This window comes from Rhododendron vialii, chromosome 5a (assembly GCF_030253575.1).
Source record: "Rhododendron vialii isolate Sample 1 chromosome 5a, ASM3025357v1".
Taxonomy (NCBI): domain Eukaryota; kingdom Viridiplantae; phylum Streptophyta; class Magnoliopsida; order Ericales; family Ericaceae; genus Rhododendron; species Rhododendron vialii.
This window is the reverse complement of record NC_080561.1, coordinates 30,250,869-30,271,927: the sequence shown is the minus strand read 5'-3', so window position 1 is coordinate 30,271,927 and position 21,059 is coordinate 30,250,869. Positions and strand designations below refer to the sequence as shown.

General features: G+C 36.3%; 1 protein-coding gene across 1 annotated transcript; it reads right to left on the bottom strand.

The window, feature by feature from the left end:
- Nucleotides 1–283: 283 nt before the first annotated feature.
- On the bottom strand, nucleotides 284–20,903 carry LOC131327797 (uncharacterized). Its single transcript, XM_058360928.1, has 4 exons — nucleotides 20,391–20,903; nucleotides 18,872–19,734; nucleotides 669–814; nucleotides 284–444 (listed from the first exon to the last, which is right to left on the bottom strand). The coding sequence occupies exons 1-4, from the start codon at nucleotides 20,901–20,903 to the stop codon at nucleotides 284–286; spliced, it is 1,683 nt and encodes a 560-aa protein (XP_058216911.1).
- Between the last annotated feature and the right edge of the window lie 156 nt (nucleotides 20,904–21,059).

The following is a 21,059-nucleotide window of genomic DNA, read 5'->3' as shown; positions in this document are numbered from 1 at the left end:
ATTTTTAAAAACAAATTACAAAGATTAAAAGGAATCAAGGCAGCTTCAAGCTGAAGGAGAGAAAACCCACAAGAGGAAACAACCACTCCAGCAATCATAAGTCAACACGGACCTTAAGGGAAAAGATAACAAACCAAGTTGGCAAGAAACCAACAAAAAAACACCCAAGGCCCAAAGCAAAAATCCAAATGGGTGCACCCAACTAGATGAACCCCAGCTATTTAACAACAGCTAAAATACCTAAATAGACACCTAAGAGACACCCAAAAAAGACACCTAAGAGTTAATCATTATGATGATGCGCCTTTGCCCTTTCCTCATCTTCTGCTTCCATAATCGCTAATCGGCGAGTAAGATCCTTTTCATCACCCGAATAATGGAGGCCCATGAACTTGTTAATGGCCCAAACAACCTGAAACTCATCTAGATGAGTCCAGTTGGTGCCTATAGAAGAAAGAGGTAAAGCTGTTGCTGATCTAACACTTTGCTTCTTTTTTCCACCTTTCTTCTTGGGCTTAGGAATGCCCAACGTATTCTCTACCGACTTTTACTTCCATTTTTCTTTCCCCGTATCCTTAACCTCCTCAATTGGGTTGAGATTCACAACTAACTGAAGGCCCTCGACTTCCTTGCCATTTAAAAACGTACTTTTGATAGGTTATAAAAACCTACATCATGTTCCACAACCTCTGAATCTGGGACAATTTCCGCTGCGCCATCTTCCAAGAAAGGAAGTTTATCTCCTGCAATAATAGCTCCATCATCAGCCGAGGTTTGGGTTGAATCCTTAGCATGAATTTCGGTATCATCCACTCTTAATGTAAACAAGTTTCCACACGTAAGGAAATTCTTGTCGCCATGAATATTTGAATTCCATAAAATATTTTACATTGAAACAAACGGAGCCTAAATGTTTATGGCAAATTCAACTTTCAGTGATCGGGGATTTTGTGATCGTTATTTGAATTTCCAGATATGTGCATTGGAAAATTTGCTGATTTTGTTGTGTTGTCGACTGAGTCATGGGATGAGCTCATGGCTGAAGGATCTGCATCTGTAAAGGCTACATATGTTGGTGGCGTACAAGCATATCCCTGAAATCTATTGGGCATACGGCCTGGCAGGTCTTACCTTTCCGCCGGAGCTTCATGGGCGTTGCCCCGTCCCCAATCAGAACAGTAGGAAATATAGGGCCATTAAAGGAGCAAGTACGTAGATTGTATAGGGCCATAAAAAAGAGCAAATCTGTAGGTTGATCATTTAAAAGCATGCCCTGCATATTTCTCGTGATAAGTCGGTAGTTTGCTTGTTTAAAAGGATGCCCAATGCACATATCTCGCCTACCCCTAAAATCGTCGTATTAAGTGGTTCCCAAAGCTACATTTGCAGAGAATGTAATTTGGTTGTTGCTGAAGTTTGTTCGTATTATTTAAAGGATGCGAAACATCAAAGTCTTTGCTAAATTGCTTCTTGAAAACCAAAACACTTCATGACCTCCATTTCTACTTAGCCTTTCCTGAATTGCGTAAAATCTATGGTACAAACAAAGCCTTAGTTGTATCACGTATTGTGCACTCTGTGTTGTAGTCAGAGCCGGCTTATAGGGTATGCGAGGGAAGCAACTGCTTCCGGCCTCCGAATTTTGGTCCAAAATTGAGGCCCCACAATAATGTAACTTACATATTAATATTAGAATGTTTTCAAATAAAAACACAAACCAGATACTTTATTCAATGATCACATAATATTGCTATGTTATTGGGAGTTTGTGGTTCGACTCGTATGCGCCTCCATAATTTCAATCATATCTTTTTACATTTATAGTCATAATTGTATCCTTTTAGTTTGATTTTTTTTGTTTTTTTTTGTACTTTTATCATTTTTTAAAGAAATTCATGAATATGTAAGGGGCTCAATATAGGAAATTCGCTTCAGGTCTCCAAAATATATGAGCCGGCATTGGTTGTAGTTAGGAGGTTGGACAATTTTTCGCTTTGATATTTGTATCAAATAGGATCGAAACGTTGATGGCAATTTGTTTGGAAAATTCCGTTATATGCGGCCGTCTATTTTTCCAGCTCCTCTCTTTTACTTTTCTTTCTTATACAAATCCCTTTACCACCTCCAAGTAACCCAAGTAGGGCAACTTTCCCGCGAGGAGGATCCCATGTTGCTATTTTTCTAGATTCAACTTAATATCAAGTTTATTTTTGTTTTCATCGGTTAAATCGCATGTTGCTTTTTATCCTTATGCTTAGTTCTTTATCTATGAGTTTGTAGTCTTTTAGGCTAGGTCAATGGATGATTCCTACCCCGAGACCTGGTTGGTAAAATGGTTTCTCTTGCCTTAAAGTTTTAAATTGGTTTATAAAATGGATTAAATCTCTTATTTTCGTTCAAAGCATGTAGTTGTTAACTTCTTTGATTGTGCGTCGACAAGCTTAACTTGCCACATACGATGCTTGGAACCTTGACACTTCAAGTATTTGATTAAATGACTAAATGAGTTTTGGTCCATTTTCGGACCCATCTTTACATATGATTTTCAAGTTAAACCCTCTGAGTGAGAGCACATGGTTGTGACTCTCACTTGAGTTATCAAAGAGAACCATTAGCCGGCTAAGTCGCGGGTCGGTTGATCCCCGAGACCTTGCCGCTCGTTAATTTAGTTTAAAACTCGTTTCTTGTTTCACCTTTGTCATGCTCTCGATTTTCAACATAAATATAAATGATTTCCATATTAAAATCCTCACAATAACCCGTACAATACCCTAAAAGACTTAACATTTCCATTTCCATAATTAAACTTCCACGTGCAATAGTTTCCAAAAGATTACATCATCGACTCAATGGCCCAAATATTTCATAAGCATAGAATATCAAAAGAGAGTTAAGTGTTTACAATATTCCATAGTCAAAAGAAAAGTAATCAAAGTTACAAATACAGATTGCTAAGGGATTTTACAAAGATGGTTAGGTAACTCATCCAGTTAGTTTTCGACAGTATTTCTTTTTCACAATCAAGCACTTCAAGCATGCAAGCTATTATCCTGTAAATGATAATAGGTTGAGTTACACTAGCCCAGTAAGAAAATCTCAACTAACTCTAATTGTGGATGAGATGATGAGCGTAGAGATAGTGAATCATGTTGCATGGGGAAAAAAATCATTCAACAAGAAATGAATCGACAACCCTTTTAAACCATTAGGGTACAAGGAATCAACACACCAGTATAAATTCAAGAACCACACATACCACCAGTAAAAGAAGAATTCACATATTTATGGCCAAAATTCAATCCCTTTCAACACTCCTTTTTTTATCACTTGATGTTCCTTCTTCAATTTCTAACCATCAATGGAAGACGGTTACACTACAACAAATTACATCATTCCCGACTAACGTTTTAGTCGCCAAATGTCCACTTTTTAGTCGCCAAAGGGTTTTTCCAACTAAATAATTTAGTAGGCAAATTAGTCGGGGAATGACAGTCGGCAAATGTAATTACCGACTAAATGAGGTTTAGGCGGCTAATGTATGGTTTTAGTGACTAAAAAGCTTGGTCGGGGTTTCTATTTTAGTCAGCAAAAGTTAACTTTTGCCAACTAAATATTTAGTCGGCAATAATAATTATTGTGGCGTCAAATGTCATTACGAAAAAATCAGGGGACCAAAGTGGAAAAACTACATTTCCATTTCTGAATTATATTTGCCTTTCCCAATTCATTTGGTGGAATATGGCACTTCCAGGTCTCGAACCTGAGACCTCCATCTTCATTACACGCGCAACTAACCACTCAACCACTGCTGTACTTTTTTTATTTTTCAGTAATAAAAATATTTATACTATTTGGTTTCGTTTGTTTTACCTTTATTTTTTAAATTTACTTTATTTTTTTCTTTGATAAGCTTTTAAATTTACTTTTTTTTATCTTTTCTTTAAATTTACTTTCTTAAAAATAAAAATAAAAACTCATTACTGCAGTTCATAATCTTTTTTTAGAACTTACACACACTAAAAGAGAATTATATCAATCACACATTCACAGACAGAACCTATTTCTCCAATGCACAAATTAGAACATTATCACTCAAGCCCCACTTTGAGGTCTTTTTTTCCCCGATTAGAACCATCTTATCTTTTGTTTTTATTAAATATGGTTTAAATGATAATTCTTACCGAGATTATAGTTGATTGTTTTTTATTAGACAATTGATTGCATGAAAATACTATTTATTCTAATGAGTTCATGTCTCGATAAAGGGGATTTTTTTTTTCTTTCTATAAAGGGGTTTTCTAAACCTAATCGAGCCGCAAATTTACGAGAATGAATAATTCACCGAGTGTAGCAAAATGAAAAGTCTCGATCATAATATTTTTCTCGTGGTCGTGTGGCTTCTGTAACAATGAGTGCAACATAAGACTTACTTGACTATCATCAAGTAAATAAAAAAAAAGCATAGATTGTAAACATAACTGCCAAGTAATTTTTTGTAATACTCGATCTGAACCGTTAGAATTTCACGTCTTACCAATTATAGCATCGTCACCAAAATCGAAGACCATTCGATATCAGTGACCACATAATCAAAAACATATTTATTGCTTTCGGAGACGTTTAAGTGTTATAGTGCGCTAACCGAGCCCCGCCTGAGGCCTTATTTGGCAATCCAAATCATCTCTATCTTTTACATAATACAAATTAGATCATTCGTACTAAGAATGAAGTTAACCCTATTTGGATAGACACTTGATCAGATAATAAAATTCTTTTTAATTAACAATTTGTGTGCCGATAAACGGCTTTCCTTAACCCAATCGAGCAAAAAAATTACGAAAATCTTATGATTAAGAAGGAAAAAAATTGAACGGTTTCGATCGGGAAGGTTTCATCGCGTGATCGATGTCGTCGGAACAAATATTGATTTTCTTGAAATTTTGTTTAAAAGAGAGGAAAAAATTTATATTCCCCAACCAAATGTAATTTTAGTCGGCAAATATTACTATTCCCTACTAAATTATTTAAATTATTTAGTTGGAAAATGTTTTTTATTTATTAATTTTTTAAATTTGCGAAAAAATAGATATTCGCCGACTAAATGTAATTTTAGTCGGCAAATATTAATATTACCTACTAAATTATTTAGTCGGTAAATGTTTTTCATTCATTAATTTTTTAAATTTAGGAAAACATAGATATTCGCCGACTAAATGTATTTTAGTTGGCAAATATTAATATTCCCTACTAAATTATTTAGTTGGGAAATTTTTTCGTTCATTAATTTTTTAAATTTAGGAAAAAAAATTGATATTCGCCAACTAAATATAATGTTAGTCGGCAAATATTAATATTCCCTACTAAATGGTTTAGTCGGGAAATGTTTTTCATTTATTGGTTTTTCAATTAGGGGAAATATTGATATTCGCCGACCAAATTTATTTACTAGTTAGCAAATATTATTATTTCCCGACTAAATAATTTTAGTCGGCAATTGTGTAATTTCTTATAGTGTTATAAGCTGCCTTTGTGTGCACTACACAGAGGTGCACTTCAACACTCCCGGATCCCAATGGAAGGGATTGGGAAACTTCAATAGGTTGAGGTGGTGTTGTCGTATGCTTGTATGTCTCTAACCTTTTCCAAAAGTGGCTCGTGCTTAAGGATCAAAATATCTTTGGTATGATAGCAAGTGTGGTGATTTCCCTTCACCTTCTTCTTTGGTTCTCTGGGAGAGATACCTTTCAGAATGCATAATCTCTTGCAAATCCAAAATAGAAAATTTAGCGTACATCGTTAAACCTCTTTTTGTCCTCTCCTAGTACCAATTCGTACTACAACCTTCGCTATGAGCATCTAACTACATAGTTATAAGCAAATCCAAATATGTGTATGAATCTATATGCATACACCTCCAGACACTTATTCGTGCATTTCAACAAGCTATAAGCCAATAACTCTATCCTCTAAAAAACCAAGTCGTGAAGCTGCAAAAACCAAGAGAAAAGGTTAACAAGAGTGAGCCAACAGAAAGCTTGACGCAGCGGAACTTACGAAGAGATTAGTTGTGTACTAATTCAAACGAGATAGAACTAGAATCCACAAGCAAATCTTGTGCACAAGGAAAAGTAGAGAGAAACTCTGAATATTATTGATGAAAAGTTGCATAAATATTAGGTTACAACCCATTTTATAGAAAAAATGTATAACCCTAGCAAAACCCTAACTCAAAAACGAAAATTCCTAAAATTTGGGAAAAATAATAAAATTGAAAAAAGGAAAGAAAAACACGACTTTCGTAAAAAGAATAAACTTCTACGGAATTATACGCTAAAAGTTATTAACGAAACAAATATTTCTTAAAACGGCAAAAACGTCCAATTGGAGGCCTAAACGAAAGAATTAGGCCGGAAAACACCATTGATCATCAACCTAGCGTTTATGGGTTTTAACCACAATGCAAAAATAAGTTAGATTACCAAGTTTGGGTCCGATACGAGCTCATCCGAAAGTTGCCAAACCGGGCAATTTGTAATTAAACAACGCTTGGGCTTCCGAGGCTTCGACTGATCCAATTGATCATGAAATTGGGCCTCCACGTGTTCTACATCAAAGCTGCAAAACCCGCAGCATGGGATTTGAAATGGAATAACAAATGGATTAGTATAAGCCATTGGAACAATTTTGGAAAGATGTGCCGAGCGGGTACCACGTGAAATATATCCACCCGGCACCGAAAACTTTCTCCTCCCAAAGGGCAATCTACACCAACTCTTCTTTTTTTATCATGGCTAAAATATAAAAAGGTGTACAGTGTATATGTATGACTTCATTTTGTGTTTCTATGCATATGCAACGACCAATTTTACCAATCTAAATATCAAGTATCCAACAACTTCCAACAGACTTAATCGTCCCGGAATTTGAGAGAAAATTCCTAAAAACACATATGTTGACTAACAAATGTGGGGAAGGTGTGACCATCCACCCTCCAAAGAGCAATCTGCACCAACTGATGTTTTTAAAACCGTTGCCAAAATGTACGTGAATATGGTTAGTATGACTTCAACTTTTGTTTATAGGCAAATGCACATTTTACCAGTCTAATATTGGTAATTAACGACTTCCGCCGCCTGACTTAATCCAGGAAGATGTAGCAATTTACCCTCTTGAAGAGCAATCTGCACCGAACCAACTACCAACTTCACTTTCTGTTTCTACGCGGATCCAAATTGATTAATTTTATCAATCCTGTCAACTCCTATCCGGCTTAGGGGGTACTTGCACATACTAAACTGGTCGTGTACTAGTTACGCATACCTGCTATACTCAAGGCCGGCTCATAAGTTTTAGAGGCCGGAAGCGAACCTCTTGAATGAGGCCTCAAGAAATTCCGTATGTAAGTATTTGCCGTCCATGGTCGTCAGTCGTTGTCTTCCCTTCCCTTCGACTCCTCAAGCGCGAAGCATGAAGCATTTGCAGCTTGTTGCGTTTCTTTCTTCTTCTTTTTTTGATCGGCCGCGCAATATATCTTCTTGCTGTTCCTTATTATTATTTTTTTTAACGCCTAGTGTTTCTAATGAGTAATTCCACCATTTGAGGCTATTTTGTGGCTTCTAAATTTCAATTGGGCCTATTTTGTGTGAAGGATGCTAGTGCAATTTTTTTTTGGGCCCCACACACACACATAGGGATTCTAAAATTTTGGGGGCCCTCGTTTTTTGAGTTTTTTTGGGGGACCGGAAGTGCAGGCTTCTCCTGCTTTGGCCATAAGCCGGCTCTAGCCTACACTTGCACACACCTGAACTGCAAGCAGTTGCACAACTCAGTCACTTGCAACAAAATTTAGGCTCAGATTATCGGCAACATATTACCAAACTGCAGAAAACCCTCCCAACTGCTGTAACACTAACAACTGCAAAAACTAGAGGATCGGCTCGGCTCGTCTCATTTAGTAATTGAGTTGAGCTCGATTTCGAGATTTGAGCTTTTTTATTATATGAGCGGAGCTTGACACTCAAAAGTTCGATCAGCTCATTTATATAAGTTCGGCTCGTTTAAAGAGTCTCTTTAAGTAAATTAATTAGTCTGGCTCGGCTCGTTTAGGGCTAAGCTTGTTTACAAACGAGCTAAGCTTGAGCTTAAATTTTAAGTTCGTTTAGCCGAACTCGAGCACTATGAGGTTCGGCTCGGCTCTTTTACACCCCTAAGGCGTGAAACAAACATGTCAACTTATGGATTTTTATCCAATCCTATTGACACTGGAAACAGGAATTAAAGGGAGGCCGGCCGTTGTTGGTTCTCTTGAACCGCGCTCACTCTCAATTTCTTCATTTCAGGCTTTCAATACAAAACGACACACACTCGAAGTAGTACGTAACATTTTACCTTTGGACAGGATGAGCGAGTTTGCCACCGTAGCTTCTCCCTGGATTTGTGGAACCTTCGATCCTTGGTAGTTCTCTAATAAACACCACCAATTACGCGTGTCCTCCTTAATTCTGCATCGCAATCTTCAACGCCTCCGCATTATTATTGTCGCAGTTTGATTTGCCGATCGTCACTGCTCAGACCACCAGCCAACGGATTCGATTTCGTTTTACAAGATGTCGCCCTCGATTCTTCTGGCATCGATACCACCCATGCCAGAGTGACTCTCTCTCTCTCTCTCTCTCTGTTTTTATTTAATTTCTGACGTGAAAAATGCTTAATTTTAGTGGTATTAGTAGAGTCAAAGTCACAAAATCCTTCAAAATGCCCAGGGTTGGATCCCGCCCTCAATCTTCGGACCTTGCACTCTCAATCCTCGCTCTGACGAATTTTAGTAGTTTGGATGTGTTTCGAAGATACTTTCACGCTCAAGCTCCGCTTATGCACATGAATTACATGACTTAGGCTAGGGTAGAATTCATTGCATTCTTGGGAGTGATGATGTTGCAGCGATCATTGGTTATTTCCGTGGAATATGTATCTTTCAACCCACTAGGGTAGCCAATCGTCCATTTGGACCAATCATATTAGAGCATCTCTAGCTACTGTTCAAATTTGAGTAATGTGGTTGGAAAATCTGAGTAAATTTGAGTCTCCCTTGATTTGTGTAAAAATTATATTAATCTAATATCATGAGTTTGAGTCACAGACTGATCCACGTGCGTTTTAGGAGGTTTTTAGCTCAGGTTTTGGTTCTGAGGAAAATTAAAAAAGTAACACAGTCCCTTTGGATAGAGAGAAACGGCGAGAAAAGAAAAAAGAAGGCTCTCTTTTAAGAGAGGGCCAGAATGGATAAACATGTGAGAAATGTTAAGGAGGAGGAATGATGAGTTTTTATTGGCTCATTTTGTTTCTCACCAATTCTCACCAAAAGTGGTGAGATTTGGTGAGAAAGCTTACTCCTTTATTTTCTTCTTCCCTTTTCTCACAATCGGAAGGAGCTCTAAGGGCTGGGGATGAAGATTAAGATGCTCGAAGATCTTCTACTTTTGACTTACCTGATACTTGTGGCTTATTGGTTGTCACCGTGCGTACCCAATAGTATATAAGGTGTGGTCCTGGCTTGGAGGTTCCAATTCGCCATTTTTTTTTTCTTTTTGGTATATCTGAGGTGCATGCGAATTTGTCACGGTACATTTTTAAGAGTAAGAGAATACACATCAGCCATTGGATTAATTCAATCATAATCATTGTAATAATTTATCTTTTAGGGATCCTACACCTTTCTATTTTGTATTATAAAATTGGCAAAAAAGAAGAAGAGACCAACTCATCTTTGCTATTTAAAAACTAGAATTCCGAAGTCCAAAGCATTTCACGTGCAAACTGTGAAGTGTAAGGCTTCAAAAATTCAAGAATTCATGCTTTTAAAATTAAAATAGCACGTGGTGCTTTTAGGGAAGTTAGAACACGATTGCAATAAAATGCTTGAAAATAAATTATTAGATATACGTATAGATGTGTCTAAAGTTGTCCAATCTGCTTGTAGATATCATGATCTGTATTCGTAGCATTGCTTGCTCGAGTAAACTGTAAAAGGGCTCTCGTGGAATGTGATGGAGTCCCATCGTTGCATCACAAAATTGCACAAGATATCATTGGAAAACAAACTTTTCCTTAGAAGATGATCTCTGCAACTTAATCCCCTAAAATTTCTAGGGATTCCCATTCTGGCGAGGTTTGGAAATCTTTTGACCAAATTTCGGCGGTTGATTGATGGAAAATAGTTGAATTTTGGTGATATGGCATGGATGGCTATAGCTAGGGGTGGCAAATTGAACCCAGACCTATTAACAAATTCAGACCCATCAATTAGAAAATAGACCCAACTCAACTCAACTCATTTATTAGTTGGGTAAGAATGGGTTCAAACCCAGCTGACCCATTATTAGTTGGGTCATAATTGGGCATCAATTGGGTCAACTTAAATGACCCAATGAGCAATGAAAGTAACCCACCAAATTTCATCTCTTAATTGATTTCTTTTTCAAACCCAAACTCATCAATTGGTCTCTCTCTCTCTTCCCCCCCCCCCCCCCTCTCTCTCTCTCTCTCTCTCTTTCTCTCTCCCTTTCCCACCCCCCCCCCCAGGAGCCCCCCCCCCCCCCCCCCCCCCCCCTCCGAAAAACCCAATCCCCCAGGATCCCCCCTCTCTCTCTCTCCTCTGCCCCCAATATCATGGCCTTCTCTCTTTTTTATTCAATTATTTTGTTCTAAATTACACGCGTTCAAAAATATTTTGAATGGTCCGAATTAAAAATCAATTGTGACCGGTAACAATTATTTTGACCAGTCAAAATTGAAAACACATCTCATCCATTAATTGAGCTAATGGACCCGTGAAATTGTGCTCCGCCGTGAATAAATTTCTCTCATGGTAGTCCCGCAAAGAGTTTGGATTAAAAAATTGACTTATTTTTTTGTCATTTTTCAAATTTTTTTTGCATTTTTTTTGTTTTGTGTCATATTTTTGTGACTTATTAATTTGTTTTGATGAGAGGAATCGGAAAAGTAAAAAAATTTGATCGAAACTTATAATTTTTTGAATAAAAACAAAAAAAAATCAATAAGACAAAAAAAATTACATATTCTTGTCTTTTTGAAAAAATTTATGAGTTTCGATCATAATTTTTTTTTACTTTTCTAATTTTTTGATCAGAATTTTTAGAATATATGTAATTGGGTTAATGGGCGGGTCGGGTTTGCTTTAAAATAAATGGGTCGGGTTGGGTATGGGTAATTAGACTCATAGTGAATGGGTCTAAATGGGTCAATGACCCATTAAAGACCCAACTCACTAACAACTTACCCAATTTGATCCAAACCCGCCCGTTTGCCACCCCTAGCTATAGCCATTTGTGGTTCAATATATTTGGAATCAAAGATATGCCATTTTTTATCCAAGTTTGGCACCCCATTGGAGCCTCATGGATTGAAATAATTGTTGCCAAATTTGGACAATAGCACCAAGTTTGACAAACATTGGCTTGTCTTAGTAGAATCATATTGTTACATAATTTCGACTCCAAAGTGAGTGTTGCTTCAGAAGGGATATAAAGGAAAGCACTACATGAAAATCATTAGTTGTCTTTAATGAATGGTTTTAGAGTTTATTGATGCAACATACGTAGAAATGAAAACAAGACGCGAATCTTCCGTCACTCACGTACAAAGATAACTCTTCTACAAATCTGTTGAATCCTAAAAAGGTGGCAAATTGGCAGGTAGAAACGGATCACATGTCAAATATGGGTCGGGTCAAACCCAAACCCGCTCGACCCGACCCGGATTTTTTTTTTTTTTTCCCCCCTTCCCAAACACAGCTTCCCTCTCTTTCGATTGCTCGCTCTCTTCCTCGTAGATTAAGCATCACCACGAGATTTCCATGATTGGAACTTCTGTTTTTCTTTCCTGAATATTTAGTTATTAATTTTTTCCTTAGCTGAAATTGTTTCCTTCTCTCTCTCTCTCTCTCTCTCTCTCTCTCTCTCTCTCTATATATATATATATATATATTTTTTTTTTTCCCTTCTCTTGATAATTTTGTCTCTATATTTGTGTTTTTTAATAAATTTGGCTCTGGATTCGCTGAGAACCAATTTCTAAGCCTTTCATCAAACAGTTCCACGAGTGAAAATTGGTAACTTATGGAGCTTGATGGTCGAGATCCAACCTTCAGTCCTTGGCGACGACGATCGCGATGACAGTAAGGTGGAGAGGATCACGCCTGCCTAGACTCAAATTGCTCTTGGTGATCCATAAAAAAAAAGTTTTTTTTTATCGGCAAAAAAAAAATTGATCTTTTTTGAAAGATCTCATCGAGATCTTTTAAACGATGTTAAACGATGCAAAAAAATTAATTTTTTATTTTCGTAAACTTATTATTTTTAAGGCTGAAAATTTTAGAAAAAATACTAATTTTTTTGAAAGATCTCATCGAGATCTTTTAAACGATGCAAAAAAATTAATTTTTTTATTTTCGTAAACTCATTATTTTTAAGATTGAAAATTTTAGAAAAAATACTAATTTTTTAAGAAGGTGCAGTGGAACGGGACTTGGAAAACGAAAGAGTAGGCTCCATGCTTTCGTAATTTTTTATACTCCACTGAATTGCCCTTGTCAGCTCATATCATGACCCTTTAATTGGAAAAACGACCTTGGTATATCCATTTGTTTGTTACACGTGGCTTGTGGATAGTGGTGGAAGATGGGAGCTGTGTGGGACCGAATGGGGTTGGATGGGTTTTGGGCCATTGATTGGTTACTTTGATCAGATGAAGAGGGATGGAAGAGTTTTTGGGCTGTAGGTGATAATTTGCCAGCGACGGAAAAGGACGTTGGAGTTTACAGGTTCGTTGAGACAGTCCAGCCCTCAGGAGTGATTATTGGCAGGTGGGTCTTTTAATTCCAATTCACATTGAACTCATTTTCAACCCGTCTAAACCGATATAAATATGAGTTTATATGGGTTCAACCCATATCAACCCATTATGTAATATGGACTGATTGGGTTGAATTATAAATGAACGAATTGAGTTGAGTTATAAATGGACGGATTAAAAAAATACGAATTATGATTGCCACCTCTAATTATTACCAGAAATATAGGAAATCAAGAGATACTCTATCAACTCTATCATTAGCCAGCATGCACAAAGTACCAAAAAGGAAAATAAGATATAAGGAAATAAAATCAACCATAATTTTATTGACCTAACCTTGAAAATTGGAAACTAAATACTTCTGCAATATTCTGAATAGAACAAACATATTAAATGAAATATACTAATTAAACCAAATTAATTAAAACAAAATACGACTTTCTCGGAATTCGCCCTGCATCAGTTGTCCAACACTAAGACTCATGTCACTGCTTTCCTGAAACACCAACCAATTAATTGAACATCAATCTCGCAAACAAAAGAAGCAATTTTTATGTTTTTTTTTTTGAATCTTCGATTTATACATAAAATAAAATAAAAAATGTAAGAGATATTGGTGTATTACATAGGAAAATATACTAAATTCCTAGCTTACATTTTTTTTCACTTAAAAAAATTGCTGTACAAGTATTACGAGGCTTTGTGTATTTGGACCATAGTCTTATAGAGAGCAATCCAACAGGGAAAGGGAAAATGCTTCTTTTTTTTTTTCTACCGGCAAAAGGAAAATCATTGTAAATTACGTGAAATATATTTTTCTTTTTCAGTTCATGTTTTCATTCGCTCCGTGTATCGATTCTTTATTCCAATACTTATCAAATGGAGTAATACCCGAAAAGAATCAGAAAGAAATACCCGAAAAGTATCGGAAAGAAATATCGATATATACATACGTTTTGCAACAACGGGTGCTTCTGGAGATGGCGGCTTGATTGATGAAGAAGGCTGCCCCATCTGGAATTATACACAAGAATTTTCTTCTTATTTTCCATGAGATGTGAAAATATCGAGTTTTTCAAGGAGATTAAAAAAGAGGAAACTGGAATTAGTTTTTTAATTTTCTTTAATCTTCCTAAGCATAAAAAGTGAATTAAAAGGAAAATCCGAAGGTCAAAAAACATAAATAGTAGGTTGTGTAGTATACACCTACACACACATATTAGATGAAAAATTGAGAAATTTATTTACAAGTATAGTTTTAGAAATATTTTTTTTCCAGAATAATTTGATCAAAGTTTTGGAATTATGATTAAAGTGAGTGTCTTGGCAAATAACGATGTCATTCCATATGAAGTTCTATACAAAAATCATGTGTGGTTTGGTATCATATAGTAGTTGTCATAGACTTTGCTTATGAGCCAAAAAGGGTTTTTAAATTTTTTTTTTATAGGCAAAAAGTTTATTGAGAAACTTGAATACCCAAAACAAATTGAATCCCAACAAAAATTAATGAAGCTCAAACAACCATTAACCACAACTGTTAGCAAGTGGGGTCAAGTGGTCAACACCCAAACACCGTCTTTCGACCAAACAGACATAGATCAGCGGTCAAGAATTTTTAATTTTGTGAGTGAGGTTTGAGTGTTGTGTTTGAAATTGATTTCTCTCTTTTCTCATCGATAAGCTAAAATAAAACTAATTTTGAATTATGATTGATTTTCATAATCTCATTTCAATTTGTAAATTGTAAAAGGTAATCTAGAATTCATGTTGAAAATTAAACTCCCCTCCTAAACAAGTATGCCGTGTTTGCATCAAGAGATTCATGATCTGGCTTTCATGAAATAATTTGTAGAAGGCTTATGCATAAAAAAAATACGAAACTACTTATGAATAAAAATTTTAAAAAAATACTAGACTGCCAATATTATTGAGAGTGAAACCTGGAGAATAGTGTTGTTTACAAACGTGGGTTTCGGGCAAAGCTTGCATTGCGCTGTCCCTATGTCCAACGATCCAACCTATAGAGAGAGAGAGAGAGTCATGTTATACATATGCACATACGTTATTCACTCAAAAATATGAATGAGAGAGGGAAAAATAAATTGATTTATAAGTTTTTTTTATCCACAATTGATTTATAGTTAGTTTATAGGTTTTATTAATAGCTTGTTTGGATTGAGCGATTTCGGGAGAAAAGAAAGGGGAAGGAGGGAGAACTCAATCTCTCCTCCGTTTGGATGATCCATAAGGCGAGAAAGGGTGAGAAGGGGCGGGAGACGAGAGCCCCCTCAAAGCGCGTTTTTGTTTCTAGCCACTTTTGGTGCAATTCCGTGAGAAAGGAGAAGAGAGAGGCGCGTGGGTGAGAGTATAGATCTCACTCGCTCAACTTCTGGCAACACGTGCGGGTTACGATGGCGTTTTTTCATCGTCGGACCAGTGGCTGTGCGGTCGTCGGAGAAGAGAGACAAGAGTTCCAGGTCGCCGGAGAAGAGAGATAGAGTTTCAGGTCACCGGAGAAGAGACCAGTCGCCAGAGATGGGAGTGAGAGTTTGATTTCTCATGTGTATTTGGATGGGTTGGTGAGAAACCACACTCCTTTCTTTTCTTCTCTCACTAATAAGGAAGATCGCTCCCCTTTCTTTTCCTTTCTCAACTGGGCAGCCAAAGGGGCTGTAAAGGTTTTTGAAAGAATCGATTGGGTTTTTTTAAGGGTAGGTTGCAATAATGACTCGAATTGATACCAACAAGCTAGGGAAAAAAAATATCAGTGGGATGAGTTTTTTTCTTTAAACGTCACAAGACATTGACCTTTTTTTGGCTTGCCCTTCAATTATGTTATGTAAAATTACTACGAGAGTTAACCTCCGTCCGTAAAAGTCGAACCTTAGACTTACCACTCTAAAGGAACGACACAATCAATGAAAGGGTGTATCGAAGTGAGTGATGCGATATAAAATCTGAGGATACCATAGTGATAACATAATTCAATTATGTCTGACTAGATATTCTTCTTTAGGGGAACAAATTTCATGCATACTGCAGATAAAAAATTAAAAAAAAACATGAATTTTTCGAGACTCACATTATATATGTAATGCACAAGAGTATAAATATATATACTAATCTCTCTGTCTCTTTCTATGTATACTAATCTCTATGTATGCACAAAAGTATAAATCTGTACCTCAATGCGATTGTTGCAGTAGGCGCAATGGGCATAGCAATTGCCTTCAGGGGTCACATATATATCCATGGTGTTTGCTTTAATTCTCTCCCGAGTTGGTATATATTATTACAGAAACTAGTAGAAAAGAAGTGGTTTTGATGTTTGAAGCGTGAGCTATATATAGCTTCAAAAGTGGCAAATACGGTAGTTAATAAGGAATTTAGCTAACAATTGCGGTATCTTTTTTGGAAAGAGTAAAAAAAAAAGTAAAGAAATCTAGGGTTTAATAACTATCATTCATGCATGCTACTCCAACTTCTTAATTTATGTTAGCATCCATGAATCATAGTTATTAAACCCTAGATTTCTTTACTTTTTAATTATATATATATATATATATATATATATATATATATAATTAAAAAGTAAGAGCGCCTTTACCGTATTAAGCTAAGGACGTCTCTTTCCCTACCAATTTGCGATGATCCAAGCTGCTCAATATGTTCAAAACGTGATTGAAATTAATATGAAATTTATGCCCGTGCACGAAATTTATACTTATTACGTTTGTATATTAAATACTCCGTATGATTGAAAAATTTATTGTATGATTTAATCAAGTTTTACGCGTTTGAGTTTGTTTTCATCCTCGTTCCACTCAGCACTTTTAGGACTTTTTCCGTTTTTGTCCTTATTCAAACTTTTGTAAATTATTGATCCGTCTTGACAAAAAGAATAAAAAAAGTAAAAAAATTCTACTTTTACCCAACTATATAATGTCAATAACACGTAATAAGATCATAAAAAAAAATGATTTTGATAGGAATTATCTACTACATACTCTTTAATTAATAATCATTTCCTCTTCTCTCTCAATTATAATATCGCATAAAAATAGAATCTATATTTTTTCAATTTTCCTTCTATACCAACACGATATACAGAGAGAAGGAAATGGAAGAGTACTATATGCTTGCCAACGTGCATACCAAAACAAGAAGGAAAAATATTTTTCTAAGGAATGATTTGTTAAGGAAACAAGTAAGATTCTACATGTTCAAACATCCTATTTTTGCACTTTTTAATTAATTTTATATAAACTCGCAGGAAATATCATAAGGGAATCACTCGTTCTTAAATGATTGTGTTTTGGCGGTATAAACAAAAGTAGACTTCTTTCCATGAAGTGCAAGGAGCTTTTTTCCCTTCTAATTTTAACCTCTCTTTTTTTTAAATAGACCCCATTGTGCAACCCAAACTTCTAGGGCAGCTAGCTTAGCCACACCGGTCACGGCCCTCCACTTACGTACTTCAGGATACTCACTCGGTGAAGAATCAAATCACAGACCTTGAGAAGTACTATCAAAACCTGGACACCCGCGCCCGAATTAGTGGGGCAACCCCTATGTGTGTATGTTACTTACACTTTCCAATTTCAAAAATCACAAACCATTCTTTAATTTAATTTATTACCTTTTTCATTGTTTTGGAAACACTAAAATCTCTTTCCCCATTTAGCCAATTGGCCGGCCAACTTCCAGCACACCTAACCTAATCATTTGCTGGCATTTTACGTCCTGTTTTTTTAGAGGTACACGTGCATTTTCTGAGGGTAGCAACTCCATGAAAGTGAAGCCATGGTTTAAATATTAGGTCTCCAGTCTCTACCTTGCCAATTCCACCCAGCTAACAGCATTGTGGCCTGGGGGTATTCTTGTTTTTTCCTTTTTTGGCCATTCTATAAACCTGATATTCGCACAGGGGTCGTTAAGAGGGCATATCCAGAATAAAGCTTGAGGGCAGACACCAAGCATCCTTGACTCTAAGAGACTCTGGTGAAGCCTTAACAGCCTTCCAAGCACTCAAGCAAGCCCTAATTAATATCTTCTGAAATTCTTTGGATAACAGCATCTGAATTGGATCCCAGGTTCGAAAAGATCCTAGAGTTCCTTTCTCTCCATAAGTGGTATGTAGTAGCTGCTAGCCCCAACTTCAACACAGTACTAGTGATGGATCTTTTGAGCACCGAAAGCCAAGCACCTAAGAATTTCATCCCCAAACCTCTGAAGAGGACTGAACCTTCCACACTTCCCCAAAATCTGATTCCATACCAAAGAAGAAAATTGGCATTGCAGGTAAAAAAAAACCCGCCAATAAAGGCTATTTTAGGCATAGTATATGCAGGCCCGGCCCTGAGTTTTCCGGGGCCCTAGGCGATCAATCAATTTGGGGCCCTTCACATCTACAAATGAAATATTTTCAAAAAATACAAATTATCCCAAATCTAAGACTTGCAAATACTTATATGTCCAGGTCACAAAAATTACAGTACAATAACTAATAACTATCACTTGAACATTGCTCTTCTTGCATTTTTAGAGGCAAATAAATCAATTAAGCTTCCATAGTCTAGTTTTGCTGCGAAATCATTTTCAATGGATAGAATGGCTAACCCATTCAACCTTTCTTGTGACATGGTTGATCGAAGATAATTCTTGATTAGTTTCAACTTTGAAAAGCTTCTTTCCCCCGATGCAACTGTAACCGGAATAGTCAAAAGTATTCTATAAGCAATCCATGAATTCGGAAAACAATTGTCCATAGTCTTCAAATGATTGAGCACTTCAATGGTTTGTTGACTTCCTTTGGCAATCCATCTTTCAAGACTTTCAGCTCCAAAGATAACTCTCTTCTATCAATATCTGAAACCCCACCATGTTTTAAAAATCTTTCAAGGTTCTCACAGCAAGTCTTCAAAGATTCATCGCTGGTCTTTTTCAAGTTAAACAAAAAACAAAGTTTGCCTCATATACTTTGAATTGCTCAAACCTATTCTTGAGTGACGAAAGACCTTTGTCAACAATATACAAGAAGTAATTAACTCTGAAGGATTCTTCAAACAATTGGGTCACTTCTTCACTAATATCCTCGTCAAATTGTTTCTTTCTGCAAATAATGCGTTTTTCAACAAATGAAGGTTCAATTTTCATTTCACTTGCCATTTCTTTAGCTTCAACCATTGCCTCCACGAAACCATTTTCTCTATACCTTTCAAAATAGGTAATAAGTCCTTTCAATTGCTTTACAGCAACATCTATATCCATATCTTCACTTTGAAGGAGCTTGCTAACAGAGTTAACAGCAAACAACAAATTGTACCAAATAGCAATGCAAAACAAGAACTCAAAATTCTCAAGTTCATGAGTAACTAGGGATTTAGCTTCACTCTTTGCCAACGCCTCTGTGGTAGTATTTGCCAAGATAACTAAAGCATCTCTTATTTGTGGAGCATGGTACCTTAGTGGTTTGACACTTTCAATGCGACTTTCCCAACGCGTTTGTGACAATTGCTTAACCGTGAAACCTTCCACATTATCTTTCAAAATAGCCCATCGTTGAACGGAAGATGCAAACAAAACATATATCCGTTGTACCACACCAAAGAAAGTTTTTGCTTTAGAGGAAGAGTTGGCCATATCACAAAGCACAAGGTTGAGATTATGACAACCACATGGCGTATAGAATGCTCTAGGATTAAGCTCAAGTACTCTTGTTTGAACGCCTTTGTTTTTTCCTTTCATGTTAGAACCATTGTCGTATCCTTGTCCTCTTAAATCACCAATATCAAGTTCAAGGCTAACTAACGCTTCTTGAAGTTCACCAAAAAGTCCCATTCCTGTTGTATCATCCACCTTCAAAAATTCCAAAAAAAACTCTTTCACCATAATTGGACTTGTTGAAACATCCACACATCGCAAAACAAGAGACATTTGTTCTTGATGGCTTATATCCGAAGTACAATCAAGTATGACTGAAAAATATTTCGCTTGTTTGATTTTTGACACAATTGCAGTTTTGACTTCCCCGGCCAACAATTGTATCCATTCATTTTGAATTTTGTGACTCAAATAATGGTAATGAATCTCACCCTTTTCTATCCGTCGCAAGTGCTCTTGCATTGTTGGTTCAAACTCGGCAATCATTTCAACTGTGCTTAAAAAAACTCCATTGCTCTCTTCATAAATCTTCTCATGGCTTCCACGAAAAGGCAAATTATTCTTCGCAAGGAATTTCACAACAGCAATTATCATCAATAATACCCGTCTCCAATGTTCTCTTTCTTTGCTAACTTGGTCTTGTGCACTCTTATCTATTGTTTGATTCTTCCCCAATCTTTTCTCTAGCTCAATCCATTTGCTCATGCAAGTAATGTGATCGTTACTACTTCATGGCCTTTAAGTCTCTCACCAATATTTTTCCAATCTTTAAATCCTTCAGTAGCCAATTGAGTCTTATTTCCTTATTGCTTAAACAACTTACAACAAAAGCAAAAAACTCTATCCAAAACCTCCGAGTATATTAGCCATTTCCTATCAAGTTTTTCTCCATTTGCTAAATGCCGAATGTAATAAATGGAGGAGAAATGCCTAGCATTAGCGTCCTTAGAGAAGTTTACGTCGCAATCTCTTCTCACAGGACCTCTCTCTACTAATAAATCTCGTAAATTATGATCAATATTTTTCCAATTATTCGGATCATCAATATTCAAAGGTTCACATTCAACATTCATCTCCTCATCTTGATTGGCTTCTCCACTCCCTAAACTCCCATTTCCTTCTTCATTCACCAAGTTTTCGTTTTCGTTATTCACCAAACTTTCAACTTCTTCATTCACCAAATTTTCATTATTCTCCAAACCTTCATCTTCTTTATTTTCCAAGTCTTCAGCCGAATGTTCTATCGGTTTACTGGCCGTAACGAATTTATCAATAGCCCCTATTTGAGATTTGAGTAAACTTTCGACTCTTTGCTTCTTTTTTCTCTTTTCATATCCAGACGGGTAACATCTTTTAAGCTTCATGATAAGCTGGGGTAAAAGGAAAAAATGAGAAGGGTATTAATCATGTAACACACTTTCTCTTGTTCTACTGATTAAAGCAAATTTTATTAGACTAAGATATATACAATGTTAGGTTATCAATGAACTCTCCTATATGCCTATTTTATTCTATATGCA

Excerpts from the sequence above, each read along its gene's own strand:
- LOC131327797 (XM_058360928.1), bottom strand. The coding sequence starts at position 20,903 with ATGAAGCTTAAAAGATGTTACCCGTCTGGATATGAAAAGAGAAAAAAG. Across the intron at positions 815-18,871 it reads CTTTCGTCACTCAAGAATAG|AGTGGATGATACCGAAATTC; the intron begins GTTTGAGCAATT and ends GTTTACATTAAG. Across the intron at positions 445-668 it reads GGTTGTGGAACATGATGTAG|GCACCAACTGGACTCATCTA; the intron begins GTTTTTATAACC and ends TTTCTTCTATAG.